The sequence below is a fragment of the Falco rusticolus genome, chromosome 4 (assembly GCF_015220075.1).
Source record: "Falco rusticolus isolate bFalRus1 chromosome 4, bFalRus1.pri, whole genome shotgun sequence".
Classification (NCBI taxonomy): Eukaryota; Metazoa; Chordata; class Aves; order Falconiformes; family Falconidae; genus Falco; species Falco rusticolus.
This window is the reverse complement of record NC_051190.1, coordinates 13934898-13954577: the sequence shown is the minus strand read 5'-3', so window position 1 is coordinate 13954577 and position 19680 is coordinate 13934898. Positions and strand designations below refer to the sequence as shown.

The following is a 19680-nucleotide window of genomic DNA, read 5'->3' as shown; positions in this document are numbered from 1 at the left end:
GGACGGGCTGCTGAGCCCCCCGGGATGCGTCTGCACTGCATACGTGTTTAGGCACAGGTGACTTCGGACCCTGTTTACAATTTTGAGATATCATGTTTGCTGTAATACTTTGGTCGCTGGTTGAGGAGCTGCCCTTCTGCTTCTGCCTTTCAAAACAGACCTGTATCCCACAAGAAATTCCCAGAGCAAACCTATGCTGTGATTCAAACCTTCTTGGAGCGGCATGGGGCTGGACAAGGGGTACTTGCTAATACTATCCCCACAAATCAGCGTGGAAGGATTTTCTCTGTATTCAACAAAATACCTTTGAGCTACCTTAAAACATTCATTAATGATTGATGTGCATCGGTATCATAGGCAGGCAAACGCACAGAGCAAATATTTGATGAGATATTAAAAGTAAGTTTGCGATTATCAAGAAAGACTGTTAAGCATCTGTCACTGCTTAACAAAACTAAACAAGCCGCTCCACATGCCGCTTGCAAAGGCACCAGGCTGACGTCCCTTGGTGATTGCTAACAGAGTGGGATCCCAGCCTTGTTATCTGTGTTTATCACAGTCCAAGGTAGTTAAATGAAATTATTAACCAGCACACCCAATCCTGCCTGCGGGCAGAGGGGAGCTTGTTGCTGCCTGACTGTACAAACATTTCTGACATTAGCAAACACAAAACAGGGAACCAGGAACTTCTACACACCCAGACAGCTCAACTAGTCCCAAACTTGCCGGGATTTCTCTCTTTTAAATACATGTGCATGAGTGCAAAGCTCAGCAGGTGACCGTGGTGACCTGTGGGGTCCTTTACACCTGGGGTGATCACAGGTGGGGGCACGAGAGCAGCCTGGGCTGAGCCCAGAGCCCACTCTGTTCCCCCCTTGGGCAGGTGCGATGCTGGTGTAAAGGGGGGACCCGGGACCTGTGGGCTGTAGTGCTGCCACGATGCTCAGCAAGGGTGGGCAGGACCTGGGGCACAGGCTGGACTGGGGAGACTAGCTATACTGGTGGGAGAACACTGGCTGTACTGGTGGGGAGCACTGGTTGTACTGGTGGGCAGCCCTACCCCCAGAATGTGTTCAGCAGAGAGGCAGATTCAGAAATGGTGGTGACGTGGCAGATGTGCTGGGAGCTGCAGGACTGTGTCCCCCTGCCCTGTTCCACACTTCTATTAGTTTTCTTTCCCGTTCTGGCCCTGCAGCCTCGTGGGGTTTATTCCTGAACGTCAGGGCTGAGCAAAGGCAAGGGGACCAGGGCATACGCGCCTGCTGCCCCGAGGCAGCCACCCGATAGCTGCATGCTGCTTCCCACGGTGGCCACATCGAGTTACATTCACCCTATTGCATTATAAATACCAGAATTAGCCTTGCTTAATTATTTAAAACTATAGATTAAAAGCAGACAAAGGTTCTTTGCCTCCTTTCCGGAGCACGTGTATCATTTATCGGTGATACGGTCGCCTGGTGACAAGCAAGGTGGAGCGTGCCAGCTCCATCGGTATGAGATGCTCCCAAGCTGCCGGCACGGCAGGAACCAGAGGGGAAGAAAATCACAGTGAGGATGGGAGCTGGTACCACCTCATCCACGAACGGTAACGATTAGCATCTGCCAATCTTTGGACTCACCGTATCAACATTATAATTATTATTATCATTATTATTATTGTTATTACTATTATCATTATCATCATCATCATTGTCATCATTAACGTCATCATCATCCCTCACCAGGGCAGTGAGCCACAGCAATCATTAAGCTAATGTGAAGGAATGACAGGTATCTCATTCCCGGCTCAGCTGCCTAACGATGGGTAAGCGACAGATGGATTATTTGGGGCATTAAGGTGCGTTTTGTGGGCTCAGCTGTGGGGACCCACCCACCAAAGGGCTTCCAGGCACTGGGCACCCCCCCATCAGGCAGCACCCACACCTGGCTCAGTAAAGCTGGTATCTGGGTGCCTCGCTCTGCCCTGAACCCACTGCCCATGCAGAAAGTGGCTTCCAAAGGCAAGTGCCCAGCTTGTCAACATGCTTGTCCTACCGGCAGCAGATCCTCGGCAACTCATCTGCACGCCCAAAAGCTGCTCTCACCACACAAAGCTTTGGGGCACACAGAGACCAACACACAGTTGTGTCCCTGCCCCATGATGCCACGAGCCCCAGCTATACTGTGTTTCTAAAATACAATTAATTAATGTTAGGAAAACCATGCAAATTAGCAAATGCCATCAATTCAAGAATCCAAAATGAAAGAGAAACTTTCAGCTTCATTCTTTGTAGGACTTAAGATACAGCATGATCTTTTCTGCCGTTACACTCACAGGAAAATCTGTAGGGCCAAACTCCAGCTCCACTTCAGACAATGGAAGTGCATTGACTGAACATTCATGCTCTAAAATGAAAAAAAAAAAAAATAATGTGGACTTCTGGTTAATAGGTAGAATTGTACGTGTACCAGTGCTTGAAAGGAACTGAGGCTAGTGTCAAGTGCCTGTGCACCTCCACCTGCATTGCCCGCCATTGCAGGGGGTGAGGACATGCCCGCTCATCTCAGTCTTCCCAAGAGGGGTGTGAGGGATGGTACCCTCATCCTGGGGAGCAGATGCCATCGGGGGCCACAGCCCAGAAAAGGGAAGGTTCCCCTCATGTTTGCAGTGAAATGCGTCAGAAACCCACATCATTTCCCAGGTGCCAGGTTACTTGCCGAACCATCCTGGGTGTGTTGATTGTGCAGTCACCTTACTCGCAGGATATGTATGACCAGCTTCTTTCAGCAGCCCTTCGTTAATCTGTCAGTTCTTCCAAAAAGCTGCATCCATGAACAGATCCCAGGCATCCAGAAAACCAGTTGTTCTCCCCTGTAGCCACAGTTTTAAGTGATCATTTCTGCCCAGGAAACGGTCCCTTGGGTCAGCAGTTTTTACAAACCCAGATCCAGGGCTCTGACCCTGGGAGTCCTCAGGTTTTTGCCCAGTCTCATCCCTTCCACCAAGTAATAGCGTTTCACAGAATTACAAATAGCAATATCCCCTGAGCTTGGATCCCATTCCCAGAATAATGCCTTCTGCCTGTTTTTATGTGGATGGCATTTCGCAGAGGCCCGTTCTCTGCCCAGAAAGGGATGCCCACACAGTATCTTTAACAAAAGCAGTTTGGTCATCATCTGCCCCTATTGACAAAACTCTCCTGAGACGCTCTAGTTGGAAAATCAGCTCTCAAATGACACAGACAGCAGAAATAAAAGACTGCGAACTACATTTGCTCGATAGATTTCAGCTAAAGCTAAACACTGAGCTGTGTTGCAGAGGAGAGCATTGACAGCTTGGTGAGTTCAGGATGCTGAGAACCAACAGGGCATCATTGCAGGGGGCAGGGCATGTTGCAGAGCGGAGCTGCTGACAGCACTGAAGGACGAGAAACTCAGTTTGCAGGTGGCACGGAAAAGGGCTGAGGGATGCACAGGGGAAGGGTGAGCAGGTCGCAGAGGGGCAGGATGGCGAGGAGAGCTTGGCAAAACAAAAGCCAAGGGGAAGGAGGCATTTCATGTGAAAACCTGCAAAAAGCAGCTGTGTCCTGCTGCACCCTCCGTTCTCCTATACAGTTGCAAATCGAGAGGTGCTGGGGAGGTGCCCAGACCTCCACCCTACAGCTTTCTATACCCAGTAGCTACACATAATTTTCTTTTCAATTTCTCTTGGTTTTCCCCTTGCGAAGAATGGCTGGAGCCATGCAGGCAGCCACAAGCAGAGCTGCACCCCTCGGGTTACCTGCCCTTTCCAGGGCCGTTAATCCCCTTAACATTCCTGGGGATTATTTCCATCCCGACAGGACGGTGAAGCAGGCTGCCAGCGGCAGCGCAGGGAGCAACACACGGCACGCGGTCCCGAGGGGCTCACAGGGCAACCCACCACTGAGAGACAAGCCGCTTAATCCTAAATAAATGCTCTGTGAAGGGCAAAAGGAAGAATAGCTCAGCTCTGGCCAGAGCCGAGCCCCTGTGTCCCACGCCTGTCCCTGGGCATGAGCCAGTCCTCCTGCTCCTCCTCTCCAGGATCAGGCTAAAACCTTTCTCCTCACCCTGGGCTGCACAAAAGCCACTCAGCACCCCAAGCAGCACACCGCATTTTACACTTCTAGTAGGATGGATTTCATTTATTTTGTGCAACATTCAGGTTTTCAAAGGTGTTAAACGTTGCACCAAAACTGCCTGATTCCCCGTTTCCCAAAAGATTTGGACTGAGCATAATCAGAACTGGAAACAGTTTGCCCCAGGATTGCATACTGGTGATTTTATCGCAAATGTCCCAGGAACTGGGGGATTTATAAGCATTTCTAGGCAGTAAGAGCAGGCATTTGGGCTTTGATTTAGGTCAGAACAGACCAAGATACTAAAATGTCATTTTTCTCCTCCAGTCAGTCCCACACCCTGGGGCAGGAGGGTGGCTGGTCTCTGGGCCATCTCAAAGATGCTGAATATTGCCTGTGGAGTCTCCTAGAAAACTGGGAGTTCATTTCACAGCTACGGCTGGGAGAGGAGATAACGCCATGTGTGAAGTCCAGGTATCTGCCAGTGGCCCTGGCCTCCACACCCAGGCACTCTTGCTTTTTACTTACAGAAAAGTCACTTGGAAATGTACCTTTCCTAGAAAGCCGCAGGCTTCTAGAAATGAGGAAAGGGAAAATATTTAAAAGCAAGCAAAAAACTGAGCATGCTGAAGCAAATACAGCTAGCTTTTTATGAGCAATGCTCCAAAGCAGACCTATTTAAAAGGTCACACTGTCTTTCTGAGCACAGCAGAGGGTATTAAAATGAACATGTATTTTTTTGTTTATATCTTGCCAAGAACAATATAAAAATGTCTAGCACCTTTTGCTGATTTATGGTGGTGGCCAAGGAGGTGTCAGAGCAGAGCCTTGTTCATTGATCTATGGCTGAATCATGCAAAAACAGACGTCCTGCTGTAAATCCGCTGCAGAGACCTGGCTTGATTTATACCTCCAGCACTATAAATAATGGCAAAAAGCAGCCTGATAGCAGTCAGTCTCCCCTTACACGGGCATGAATTACATCAGGTCTTGAAGACGATCAATCTACTCCATGAGAAACATTTTGCACTGGGTCCCTATCTGCCAACCTGCAGGAGAAAGGATGCCCCGTCCTTACTCCCAGCATAACCCCAAGCTCTGTTTCAGGTGCACCAATATTTTTATGCTCTCATTTTTCTTTTTCTGCTCAATGCAAATGAAGGCATTCCTTGACTTGTTCCAGGCTAAGGTCTTCTGAAGGTTTAAAGTGCTGTTCACGCAGTGAGGTTCAAGCCTCCTTCCAGTCCCAGTCAGGGACAAGGTCAGGGCTTTGATTTTGTCCCTGGGGCAGCAGTTCAGACACCCACTGGAAGCCAAACCCTCGGGGTCAGTGTCTGCACACCACTAGGCACATCTAGTGCAGCGAAAACCAAGCTCAGATCTACCTGCCGTGTCCTGGCCCCCGCAATGTTGTTCAGTCAAATTGCACTCGTTATGAGGACTTCTGCATGCTGATTTAATAGCCCCCTGGCCAGAAAAGCTTCCAGTCACTTTCAGTTCCTCCCACTCCTTCCTTCCCAGTATTTTCTTCATTTCTACTAGTTTCAGGGAAAAGTTCCCCATCTGCCTTCAGTAAATAGGTTACTAAATCGCTGCTTCTTTGCAAGCCTCAGCTATGCAGTGTTTGATGGCTGCAGTCTGGAAATAACTATATCAGCCAATTCAAAACCTCCAGGCTCGCTGCGGTGCTCCCCCAAAATGCTGCATAAGCAGAGGGTCCCCCAAGGTGGGGGGTGGGGGCCCTTCCCAACCATCCTGGGCATCTGTAGGGTGGAAACACCACAAGACCAAACTGAAGGGCTGGGTGACACTGTGCAATAGCCTTGTACGCTACTGGGCGTTAGCCCTATGTGGACATGGGGACAGACTGCCCCCAGAAAATCTCCCGGGATCTAGGTCTTGGAGGTAGGGAAGAAGAGACTCCCATTCCAGAGCTGCAAAAGGAAACCCATACATCACAGAATCACGAGGAAAAAAAAAGTACTTTATAAGTAACAGTGCTGCACCAGTACCCCAAGAGCTAGTTCAGCTTAGCAGCAAGGCCTGAGAGCTACTTCATATAGAAAAAAACCATGAAAGTCACTAGAGTTACGGCCATTTCTGGCATCCAGGTTGGTCCTTCAGGCTTGGTTGGCCACATAATCCTTCCATGCTCACTGCTCACTGCATTATCCCCTAGCAGAGCACAACAGGTAGATTTAAGATGAACAAATCCAAGATCAGTATGCCCCAGCCCTTCTCCTGCTGTGCCCAGCACACAAGCAGGTGTGGGCATCTCTGTCACTGGGAGCGGCTCTGGTCTACATGACAGCACAGGAACAGCAGGGAAAGGGTGACAGGACGACACAGTGACACTGAGGCTAGTGTATTAGTATAGCTATCCAAAAATGGTGTCTCCATTAAAAACACCAGCGTTTTATTTAGGTTACTCCATGGAGAGACTTTTTTGCTTGAAAAATGAAGACTTTGCTTTGCCTTTTGAAATGGGAGCTCATCCATTTCATTCATGCCAAAACAAACCTTTGCTTATCTACCTTCCTTCCTTGTCTTTTGTCTGCCTCCTCTGTGAAAAAAAGACCAAAAAAGGGAAGAAGTAGAAGAAGAAAAAAACCAAAGCAATTTTACCCCACTGAAAACCTGGCAAGTTTTCTCACTGTTCGAAACCTGGCTGTCATCTAACAGAAATTAGCCATGAAATTGTGCTGCCTTAACCCTTGGCTGTTCTTCAGTCCCTGCATCTCTCTGGAAGGCAACGCTGAGCCCCCAGCTTCAGCCTGCGGAGTCCAGCCCCTGAGGGGTTTGAATCAGCCTGGCACTTGCCACCAAACAGCAAACCACACCACCTTCCCTTCTGCCAGCAGTGATGTATGATCCTAGTGGAAAATAATTTGATACAAGAAATCACTGGTTCCAGCTTCCAAGTGCCCTTTAAATATGTACCAAACTATTCACCCCAATTACACTCATGTAATGGGCGCTGATTTGTTTTTCTTTGTTCCCAAAGCAGTAGAGCACGGGCCACATTAACATTCAATGAGAAGTTGTTTGATATTGAATCATTTCTTCAGCAGTATTATTCCTTACACAATTCTGTTTGATTGCAATCCACTCCACATTTGATAAGTACTTACTATGAAAGAATGACCTAGCTTGCTTTCCCTTGCCTTTTTTTATTGATTTCTCTTTTAAAAGGGTTTTATTCCTTTTACACACAAGATTGCAAAAAGAGAGAGAGACAACATTACTGAACAACTGTTTTCCTTGCTGCTCCACCAACCCATCTAACTTCACACTAGGCCCCCAAAAATACTGTAATAACAAGATACTTAGAGGCACGGAGCTGCCTACACCCTTTTCCTGGGACTTTTTGTTCTTACTGGTAAACTTCCAAATTGTTCAAGTGAATAGTCAGGAATAAATTGCTCTTTCTGAGCCCCTGATTAGACCGTACACTGAATAATTGCAGGCAGCCCCACTGTGCTCCGCATTTAAAGACACAGCCCGCTGCGGGCTGTTTGTCTGTAACTTGTGCTTTGCACACACTTCGTATAGGGTTTTTTGTAAAGGGGAAATGTAGAGCACTAGAAAAATACCAACAGCGACCATGCCCTGTGGTTTGCCTGAAATCCAAGCTGTCATCACTTCCAAAAGAGTGGGCTCTTGTTCTTGCATCCAGAACATACAAATTATTACAGCACGACCACATACTGCATGGGCGAATTATGCTTTTCTTGGCATTGGGCTCGATCCCAATTGTTAGGCCAGCAGGATATCAGCAAAACGTTTCCTTGACAAGAGGTTTCAGATACAGCATCCCTTCCCCAGGCCTGTGTTTTGGAAGCCCCTCAAAGCCCACAGCATCCCCTCGTGCTCAGGGACCAACGGCTTCAGCCAGGACGGCCAAAGCAGCCACTCAGCACAGTCCACATCCACAGCTGTTTCCAGTTTTAGTTAGACCTGTCTTGCATTAATTAATCCTTGGCACTAAATGCTGCAGCCACTGAAACGAGCAGCTGGCAAGTAATTTAAATGATCTAATTAATATGTGTCTCATCAACAATGCAAAGGGATATTTTTGAAAACCCCACCAGCACAGGGAGGCATGTGTGCAGAGACAGCAGCGCGGGTCTCAAGCAGCTGGGGCAGGCACCATCTCTTCTCCTCTGCCTTGTCCAGGGGAGGAGAGCTCCAGCGAGTTCCCACACCACAGCAGGGTGAGACTTCTCACGCAAACACCCCTCTTTCCTTGCAGCATCGATGTACACTGAAATACAGAGGGAGCGACCAGATGGTGGGAATATCCTGACTCACCCAGACTACATAGATGGAAACCCAGACCTCATCAAACCCAAAAAGCTCCTAAATCCTGTAAAAGCCTCAAAGAGCCACCAAGAGCTGCACAGAGAGCTGCTGATGAACCACAAAAGGTAAGAGGAGGTCGCAGCCTGCTGCTGCAGAAGTCCGGGAGGTGCTGAGCTCAGCAGCCAGGGCACATATGCCAGCAATAGCCTGTGAGTTGGAAGGGCACGATAAACCCCTTCACTTGCTAACAAACACAGCATAAACCTTGCTGTGGCCCTTTCCTCTTTTCTCTGATGTGACAGTTTCTTTTAAAACCAAAGCAGAACCAAAAGCCCCCTGCTCTGCCACCCTGGAGCATCATCAGGCTAGCACTTTTTGGAGCTGCTTGCCATTTCCACTTACCTCGAGCTACAAGCGCCCAAAGATGCAAGGCATCCCTACAGCCCCTTTATAATGTCCTACACATGTTTTCTCCCTGGTCCTGGTTTTTCTGTCTCCATCACTGATTTGCCAAGTCCCCAGCAATGTACAGCATTCCTGTGTGCTTTAAGGTCAACCCAGAGGCAGTAAGAGGTGCAGGCTGGATGGAGCCATTGAAAGCTGGGAAAGCACCATCTGTACAAGGAGAAGGCTAATCATCGTCTCCCTAAGAATTAAGCAGGTGAAGACAGGCTAGAATTCACATTCCTGACTTCCTCCCCCATCACCCCAATATAACTCTTTGGGGGTACAGATACAACATCAGGAAAATGACACCAGTGACTGAGAACCTATAACCACATCATTCCTTTGTCTGAGCGTGAGTGCAATAAAAGCATACTCAGTTCAGAGGCTTTTAAGCACAGCAAGAAATCTGATGGCTTTACACTGACATTTTCTGAACACCCTGAAATATTCTGACACGATAGCACTTTGGCTGTCTAATTAAAAGGAGCACAGCCCTGTTCAAAAGGACCACAGTCATCAAGAGAATCAGACACATATTAATTCGGCAAACAATCAAGCCTGCCAGCAGGGAGCATTAATCAATACTGGCACTGGCTGGGCTTGGGTTTGATTTGATTTTCGCAGAATCACGAGGAATTACAGGGATCAGATCCAGGCTGTTTTCGAGCATCAAGGCAGAAGTAACTATAGCAGCCAGATTTTTTTAATCTCTCTGGTTTGAGAGTGACCATATCCTGCCTACTGATACTGCTCAATTTAAAGGCTCACCTACCAGCACCGGCTTTGATCTCACAGGACTTTATTCCAATCTCACCATGATGAAACCAAGAATCAAGAAATCCCTGCGACAGAGGTAGCAGAGATGGATGGTAGCAGATGGGATACAGACCCCACGGCACCAGACTGAGCTGAACTTCAAACTGGCGAACAAAAAGAGTGTCACCACTTTGTATTCCAGTTCTGTGCCTGCCACCATGTTATATCCACCTGTGCCGTGAGATACTGGCAGGAGGCAGCTTCGCTGCAGCCATCCTGTATCTCCTGATGCCTCTCCTTATAGTCCTGTACATCTCACCCAGCAGTGTAAACCTACTTTGGCTCTAGCCTCCTCAATATTTTTCAGCAAACACATGAAACAAACCCTACTGCAAACAATAATCCATGGTTGCTGGTTTCTTGCCACTCTCAAATCCACCACTTTTGCCTCCTGCTACACGTTACAGTAGAGGTAGAGAGGGGAGAAGGGGAGTGAGAAGCATCTATGACTTGCTCCTGTTTCTGCTTTGCTGTTGGTTTTTCCAAGCAGCAAGGAGAAGCAACTCAAATTAGCAGCTTGTGCAACAAAACCCTTATCTTAGTCAACACCTCCGGGTACTAACAACACAGGCTGATTAAATCAAAGAGTGGTAACAAATAATCCACAGCAACATTGCAGGCTGTGTCTCCAGCAAGCCAAGGCAGATTTGCCTTCTCTCAAGCACTGGGAAAAGCATTTCTGCAGCATCCAAGTTCTTCCTGCCTTGAAAAACCATCATGAAAGCTCTGGGGCAAAGGCTACAGCTACCCTCACTGACGTTGCCGTGAACTTTGTCCTGTCATAAAGCAAGAAAAGAAATTACAATAAGAAACACTGTTAAACATGCCACTGGAAGGATGCAAGCACTGGTCCCCAAGCCATGTTGTGACAGTGCAAATGTTTGCTGCATCTGGAGAGCATCTCCCTCTCCCTCCCATTCTCCCTCTCCTCTCCCGCTGCCTGCCAGTTCAGTTTCCCATGATGTGAGATACCACCTCAGCACCTGCCACTTTGCCAAGAAAGCTCTGTAGTCCATAGGGTCTGAGGTCTCTGCTTTCAAACAGCCTTAGCAGAGTCCAACAAGTGTTTGGTCAACAGAAACCTCCCGGTGCTGAGGAGCTCTGCATTAATAGTGCACCCCGACCCCCTGTGCCCTGGGCAAGCCCTCAGCACAGACATGGGGAGGTCCCCTCCTTGTCTCAAAACAGACCTCCACCCACAGGAACACCAAACACCCCACACATTACAACAGGACTTGTAAATACTCTGAGCATGTTGATTTAAGCAACTGTTAAACCCAGCCCATGAAAGTGGTGAGGCCCCACTCCTTCCCCATGTGTGACAGCTATGAGGTCTTCAACTCCTTCTCCTCAAAAATACAGCTTCAGTCAACTACTTCTAGTCCTGTCTTTTCTTGCAAGATTACTTACACTCCAGCTGCTCTTGCAGAAGATAGCCTGCGTAAATGCAGTCTTGGCCACTTCCTAACTACCTGTTCTTCAGCGACACGAAGCTCTGTGTAGTTGCAATACAGTTTTCCCTGAATTCAGCAAAAAAAGAAAGTCACCCAGCAGCTTCAGGTTTTGCCTCTCTGGCTAGGGCTTGGTGGGGCAGAGTCACTGCTTTTAGTGATTTAAGCCAGGAAGCTGATGGATTTTACGAAGGCAGATTCCTTTTGGCACGGAAGAGATGAGTTGGTCAAACCACTACCCTAGAAGGGCAGGAAGCCTCCCACAACCACACAGGAGCACATCGGGACGTGTTCCACATTCACCCATATCCCCACTCATCCATACCTACTCCCAAGCTCCCAGCGGGGCAGAGGCTGGTGGGAAGGTGGCCGGGGTCACCTGCAGGAGGTAAATCTTAGTGTCCAAATTCAGGCATGTCAATATTCAAAGTGTTAGGTTTCTGGAATTTGTTTGGAGAACTTCTTTCATCTTTACACCACGTAATTATGCCTTGGCTGCTTGTCCTTGCCATGCCTCTTTTCCCGTGATCAGACATGGATCTTTTCCCTGACAGAACAGGGCTCGGAGCAGTCCCGCTTCATCTGAGATGCTTCGGGTGGCTGGCGGAGAGCCAGGCACCTGTGCCATCCACAACACAAACACTCGGCTTCCAGGGGAAAAGGACATTTCGTTTTGGCCCCTTGACCCAAACCCTCCGTGTCAACAGGGGGGCCGCTAGCCCTCAGCTGTGTAGCAAAGCTGGGATGCAACTGGGAGGAGAGGAACTGCCAGGACAATTACTGCAGATCAATGACTACCCCTGCTGGTGGAAAAAAAATAGGCATGATTTAAAATGCCCTCAACGCAGCTGAATCCATCACCGACATCATTCAAACTGACAGCAGGAGCCAAAGGACGGTCCCACTTCCACACCCGTCCCAGAAAGCTGTAGCCCTTCAATGCAATGGGATGGGCAAACCCCCCAGCACCACAAGCCCCACACACGAGCAGCAGACACTGTGCCCACCCCAGGCACCCTCCCAGCAGCACAACACCCTCAAAACTGTGTGGATGGACTTGTGGACCAGGATTGCTTTGTGGACCAGGTCTCCCACGCTTCCATTTAGGACCGAGAAGAGTTTTGGGGTTGCTGGGCTGCCAGTGATTACACCCCAGCGGGTAGGTGCTCTGGCCCTGATTTATCTGCTTTTTATCCACAGAGGTTTGGGCATGGAGAGCAAGCCAGAGCTGCAGCGGGTGCTCGAGCACCGACGGCGAAACCAGCTCATCAGGCAGAAGAAGGAAGAGGAAGAGGCAAAGAAATTGCAGTCTCCTTTTGAAAAAGAGCTATTAAAGAGGCACCAGAGGCTGGATCAGGTAGAACTGAGTTTTCAGCCATTCCTGGCTCATCCTAACCACCCTGTACAAGGCACAGACCACAGGGGAGATGGGTGAGCTGAGGCTCAACCCAAGGTCTAGCATTGCTACCCCTGCATAAAACAGGAGCCACAGTACATCCCTCACTGCTGCACTATGCAGCTGCAGCACCCTTATCCTCACAGGATCCACCCCGTTTGTACCATCTCACCCAGGACCTCCACCACACACCACTGACACCACATGGTGTCCCTGGAGTGTGCTTTCCAGTTCAGAGCACCCCAAATAGCATGGGGGTTGCTGCAGCACCCACCATGGGGGTGCCTAGGACCCTGGGGTGCAGGGTGAGAGGCTGCACAAGTGCTGGAACATGCAAACACTGCTGCAATCGCACCCAAGCTGCTTTTGGGAGCAGTTCCTGGCATGTACCCTGGCCAAAAATATGTCTGGGGAAAACAATATTCAGCACGGGTACTTGTCAGCAGCACAGCTGTGCCCCAGGTGCACTGCCTCTGCCCTCTTACCCACACCGGTGCAAGCAGCAAGCAGGCTTGTGGCCATTGAAAATACTGTCATTCCCTGTCCTACTTGCCAGTATTTGCACTGCAAATGGATGATTTTTTTTTATTTCATTAATGACACAACAACTCCCTTGCAAGCCTATCAGCCAAGCTGAGATCACTTGAAAATCAAAGCCCAGCACTCTCAAAGAACCAGGAATACGAAACAAGGTGATTCAGGGACAGATCCATAAAGACCTTGCATATAGAAGTGAGGCAGTACGATGACTTACACCCCCTTAGACAATAAACTAATGCTGAGAGCTTTCCCCAGGCTCACAGGCCTTTTTTGCTGGGAAGGATTCAAACCTCCTCCACTCTTCTCCATGCCAGGTCTGAAGTGAAGCACTCCCCTGCTTTTCTGCTGGAGATGCTCCTCCCTGGAGGATAAAAATAAATAATTTAATTTTTCAGGAGGCCAGAAAAAGAGACTAAGGGTGAACATGGCTCTGGCATAATGACTTGGAAAAAGAGAGCACCGACATGTGCACTGCACACACTCAACTTTGGGCAATAATAACTGGACACCCAGCAATAACGAAGCCCACCGTTTGAATGTCGCTGACGCACTTTTGTCCTTCAGTATGCACAGATTAATGGTGACTCTTCTTTCTTACAGCTGGAGAAAGAGCAGGAGAAGCAGGAAGACCATGCACCAGAATTCATTAAGGTCAAGGAAAACCTGAGAAGAACATCAACGGTGACTGGGGATGAGAAAGCAGCGTAGCTTCTGCCAAAACTCAACAGGGATCCTACCAAGGCCGGCGCTAACACACACACGCTGACATCTCTGTACATGGTGGACATTCACACCTGCACCGTTGGGGCTGCTTATGGTTATTAACACTTGCTCCAGTAAAGGCACAAAAAAGGTTTCCCCAGCCCAGTAAGGTACCACTGTGGAAAAGGTGCAGTATTCACCGAAGAAGTACTCACACGGGGAGATGCAGAGCGAAATTATGTTCTTTTTTCCCCCCAGATCGTGGGTGCATGCTAACCTCCAGCTAACTCTTGGTTAACCCTAGAAACACAGCGACTGTTTAAGCCAGGGAAGTCTGTGGAGGGATGGTTTGGGGGACCCCTGCTTCTTCCTGGAGGCAGGCTCACCAGGCACTGGGTGACAGGAGGGCGGCTGCAGCTCTGGAGAAGTTCCTGGAAACCTGGCCTGGTAACTAAAAGGGACAATCTGTGTATTACTGAGAACAGCCCAGGCGACCATAATGGCTTTCCCAAGGGTCACTGGTATTGCCCCAGTGTGCGAGTCAAGCCTGGCTGAGGCTGTGTGTACCAGCAGCACACCCGTACTATTAGAAAAATCAGCCTCTGTGTGCCCGTACCAATGCAGCAGAGGCAGGTGCAACTGTTATTCACAAGCATCTTTAAACTGCTTTTCAAACCTGTTTGAAAACAGCTCTTTAGGCAGTTCCATGCTCAGGCAGAAAATCCATCGGACCACACCATCAACACCCCAAGCGGGAGGCAAACGCTCTGTGCAGAAAGCAAAGGCTGGGTGTTTTCGGCATGGCTGTGTGTGGAAGCGCGCAGTGACCAGGCAGCAGGTCCCTGCAGATGCAGCAGACAGGCAAACTGCTTCTTGCCCCTGGACGACTGAGCTTCAGCCCCTTACCCAGCAGCCAGACATGTGACTGAGAAGTGTCAATGTGGTAATGTCATACTGGTGTCCTGGTAGCCACCCTGCACACAGCTGGCATCTGTAGGCACCAGGGGCTACAGGGCATGTATGTGGTGATGCAAAACCCTTTGTCAGTGCTTTTCATCCCCTTTTCCAGAGGTCAGAGCTCCCTCATTGCAGCCACCACCTTGAAAAAGTAAAAATCTTCTTGCTGCTGGTATAGCAAAGCTGAGATAGATCGTGTGTTTGCGCCACACATGGACAGAGCCTGCCACACGTACGGAGCACCCATGCCCTGAGGTGTCCACATCTAGAGCTGAAATTGCACCTCCAGGAATATCTCAGCTTCTTGCTTCCCACATCAGCCCTGACACAAAGCCTAAACAGCACAACTCACCAACTGCCTTGGACACCAGCTCTTGAATGGCAAGCCTCAATGGACCCAGTCAGCTGGGAAGGTAATACCTGGATAAACAATACCTACTATCCACATCTGCAGTGGATCCATATATAAATTAAGGGAAACTAAGCATTTATCACATATTTATTAAAAAGTTACTAATCCATTCCCTAGTCTCCCTGGTCCAGTGGGGTGCTTAATTTTGAGGGCTGTTGTTCGACCTGGCAGCCTGAGTAAAACATCTGAGCCACACCACATCACGAGCAGTGACAGGTACGAGGCTTCTGCGACAGACTGGACATAAAAGCCCTTCACTCCATTTCAGTCCTGGAGAGCCCCACCCCACAGCACTGTCTCTGCTGTGAATTTTAAACCCCTTGCTCATCACGCTCATTTTAAAGTTTTTATTTCAGAAATCCAGTGCATATGGTCACTAAGGGTCAAACAAGATCTAAATGGATTTATTACACCCCTCCCAACTGAGAAGCTTTTCATATAAGTTATGATTAAAACCATGAGGAAGAAGCAGCACTGACCATTTTTTCAGGGGGAAAAAATAGCCAAATTTCTCCAAGAAAAAAAAGGTGTTACTAAGGATGTTTGTACACAGCTGTAAAGAATGCTGTATGATACTCCATAGGTAACATCAGTTTAAACAACAAGCCAGAATTACTGTGCTGGGGGTTTTGTGAGGGGTTCTGGCACAGATTAAGTAACCTTGATCAAAGAGCTCAAAAAAAATTCAGCAAATTAATTTGTAATTTTGCCACAGATGGACATGTACTCCAGGAGAGGCAATCTGTCACTCCATATGCACCAGTGTTATCAGCTCACCCGGGCTGGGACAGGGGCATTTATACAAGTCCTTGGGTTGAAGCCATCCGGTAAGGTCTGGGTAAGCTGAGTGCTCAGATCAGCACTGAAAAACTTGCAAATATTTTGCTGCGGTCTTCCTGAGTACGCAAATATTATCAGAGTGAAAAAAAATGAGTGTTTCCCTTAGATGCAGTGCCCACCCAGCACAGTGGGGCTGCACACCAGTGCAGTCCATGATAGCTAAGGGGCATCTGGCTCATTCTCAGCAGGTGTCCAGAAGGGAAAGGGAGGGCCAGGTCACACTGTCCTAACTCAGGCTGATCTAACAGTCACAGGAAGTCCTTCCAGCGGTGGAGAGACAGCAGAAAGCCCTGACCTGGCAGCTCACCAGGACCCTGCGGGCTGAAAGCCGGCACCCAGCTGCACACCCACACCAAACCCCAAGCAGCCGGTGCTGGCAGCTCCCGCGGGGCCAGGACAGGCTGGAGCATCCACATGGCACACAGCGGGACACACGGTGCTTCATCCACGGCAAGAGCTGCAGGCTCCAGCCCTCCATGATGGCACATGGGAAATGATGCTTTTACTGTTCAATGCTGGCTTAAAAATCACAGCATCTTCCAACACAGCTCCTCACACCCCTGCGAAGTGGTAATGCCTCCCTGGCTGGGCTCAGACCCAGAGCCTGGGCAACCTTCACCAATGCTCTTGTGCTTCATGGTGTGGCAGCAATGGAGGTGGCACCCGAAAAAGTATCAGTGTAGGCATCAACAGGAAGATTTTGGGGTATCTTTGTGTCTCTTTTTCTTTTAAACGAATTCTTCCCTATGCCCTTAAAACGCATTCCTGAATAAACGTGGTGTATCCAGAAGACACAGATTATCAGAGTATTGACGGGGACAATTTTTTGCACTGTGTATGTTGCCTATGTGGTATATAGTCTATATTCTGTGTTGGTGTTTATACATTTATATAAAAATATATGTCATGCAACTCTACTTAATTAACTCATACCTTTTAATGTGGACATTTCTGAAGAAATAAACTAAACGATGATTGTACATTTTGCTCTTTCTACAAGGAACTGAAAAAGCTCCAAGGATGCAAGCAGACAACAGCCAAATAAACTGAATGAACATAAAAATCAGTGAAGTCTGACAGCAACTCCTTTGTTAGTGCTGTGTTAACTTACTCATCAACGAGCTGTTTTCATCATCCGCACCCAATGCTGCCTCTATTGCTTATTCCCAGACTTCATCTCAATTTACTGAAAGTTTAAGGGCACAAAAATTGTGGAATCAGGCTTTGTACACTGAAACTTCCCATATGTTTGATTTCTAACTGGCCAAAAATGCCCACCTGCCTGGCAGGATAAGACCCACAAAGCCAAGGAAACACATTGCCCTTGGATTTAATTCAAAAACTCCATTTTGAACTGAAAGGTAATCCTCACACTAGTCAGCTCACCTCATTATTCTAAAACATTTTTAAAGAGGTTTAGCAGCAACAAAAGACCACCGATTAAATAGATAAGAAAAAGAGAGGATGCTTCACACATCCAGGTCACACACCATGGTCCCCGAGAGCCAGGACTGAAACTAAATGCAGTAAAGCAAATGAAAAGGACTTCTCTGTCTCATTAGCAATACCCTTAACAGCAGAGACGCCAGCTCCCCACTCAGAACAAGGCAGAGATGGTGCTTGGATGCATTTCTCTGCCACCAGGTATCCGCTGGGATTGCCACACCGGGAGGTACACAGCATTCCCGGCCCTCCGCACCCTGCGGCACCAGTGTGGGCAGTCAGCTCATCATTAGGGATGAGGGCTCCTTGACTAAACCTGTTCTTCAGGTCAGGTTCCCAAAACATCTTCCTACCTTGTTACCGCTTATAATAGCAGCTCAGTTGCTATCCTGCCATAGCAGGTTGCGGACTTCATTTCCTGGCACAAACCACACAAAGGGAAACACCTTCACTGGAGAGCCTGGCCTTTGGTGAGGTGTGAGACCGGGGGGCTCAGGCAGGACTTGGTAAAATGCTTGATCAACCTCTCGCAGCCCCAGCCAGCGAGGTTTCAGTGGGCTGTGCCCCAAGACTGCTTACACTAATTACACACCTCCTTTCACAAGCAGATGCCAAAGGCAGTCATTCATATCATAGAATCACTTGGGTTAGAAAAGACCTTGGAGATCATCGAGGCCAACCACTAACCCGCACTGCCAAGCCCACCACTAAACCATGTCCCTAAGCGCCACATCTATGTGTTTTTTTAAACACCTCTAGGGATGATGATTCCACCACCTCCCTGGGCAGCCTGTTCCAGTGCTTGACCATCCTTTCAGTGAAGACATTTTTCCTAATATCCAATTTAAACCTCCCCTGGGGCAACTTGAGGCCGTTTCCTCTTGTCCTACCGCTTGTTACCTGGGAGCAGAGACCGACCCCAGCCCAGCCCAGCCTCCTTTCAGGCAGTTGTAGAGAGCGATACGTCCCCCCTGAGCCTCCTCTTCTCCAGGCTGAACCCCCAAGCTCCCTCAGCTGCTCCTCATCAGACCTGTGCCCCAGCCCCTTCCCCAGCCCCTGCCCGGCTCTGGACACGCTCCAGCCCCTCAGTGTCTGTCTGGGAGTGAGGGGCCCAACCCTGAACCCAGGGTCCGAGGTGCGGCCGCACCAGTGCCCACTGCAGTAGGATGGTCACTGCCCTGGCCCTGCTGGCCACACTGTTCATGACAGTGGCCACACGTACCGTGACAGTTCATCTTCTATGGGAGAGAGAAAGAAACAATCATTTCCATTCTTTAAGGACACATTGCCTTTTAGCTATGCACAAACTGCTCCATTGCCTGGATTTTTTCTTACTGCCAGAGTTTTCAATACCAGCTTTGCAATTTATCCAGGTTATGCTGAGATCTCTTTTCCTGTGCACTCCCTCCTGAAGTGCCCTCCAGGCAGCCTCCTGCAGTGCAGCCTCCTCTCAGGGAACCCTTCCATTTTCCTGCATATTTATTTCTTGTTACTGTCTCAGAAATGGCAAATTCTTGTTTTCTTCCTCAAGCTAGCGGTACCGTCACACTGGCCCTGGGTGATTCCCTTCTCAGGAATTCTCTTCTGCCTGTCCAGGTATTTCTCTATATTTAGATAATTTCCCAAAATGATCTAAAACGGCCATAGAGTGACTGCTTTTGCGTTGATAAAAGCATCGCGTGAAACCTGTGAGTCGGACATGACACCAGGGATATGCAGGCTTATGGAAATGGGGAAAAATGCAAAATTATCAGCAAACGATAACGGTGGTGTGTTCCAACACACCATGACTGCGTGCTCTCGTGGATCTTGTTGGTTCCCACCGCAGCCCATGAGATCTGCGGGCACCCCATGGGCACGTGCAGCCAAGGTGTGCAGGGGCGCTGCAGCTCTGCCAGCATTCCCTAACGCCGGCTGGCAATGACCTACCCGGGCAGCACCCACACCTGCCCAAATACCAGCCTGCATGAACATCAGGGTGCAAACGGGTTCAGGGCCAGGCTTCTTCCAACTTGCCATCCCCTGCCTTTCCTTCAGCAGATCAGGATCCACTAGCTGAATTGCAAACAGCACTCAAGACGCATGAGGCTGAGAGCTTCTGACTGCAGCAGAAGAAAACAGCAGAGTAAGCAAAGAAAGCCCACAAATAACGTCAGAAAGATGCTACTGCCTCCCAAACACTGGCAACCCCGAGCCACCATAGGATGTGATGCTGTGCAGTAGGGACCAGAATACCAAGCAGCACATCCATAGGACACCCTATTGCTCTAATCACCTATTGAGGTACCTATTGCT

At 48.9% G+C, this 19680-nt stretch overlaps 1 protein-coding gene across 2 annotated transcripts in view; it reads left to right on the top strand.

Moving 5' to 3' along the window:
- FAM107A (family with sequence similarity 107 member A) overlaps positions 1-16922 on the top strand; it is a 31232-nt gene extending 14310 nt beyond the window's left edge. For both annotated transcript variants that reach the window (XM_037385076.1, XM_037385077.1), the window contains 3 exons: positions 8332-8506; positions 12296-12452; positions 13632-16922. In XM_037385076.1, coding sequence (XP_037240973.1) covers positions 8332-8506; positions 12296-12452; positions 13632-13739 — 440 coding nt within the window. In that variant the 3' untranslated portion in view covers positions 13740-16922. The remainder of the gene's footprint in view (positions 1-8331; positions 8507-12295; positions 12453-13631) is intronic.
- Positions 16923-19680: the final 2758 nt, after the last annotated feature.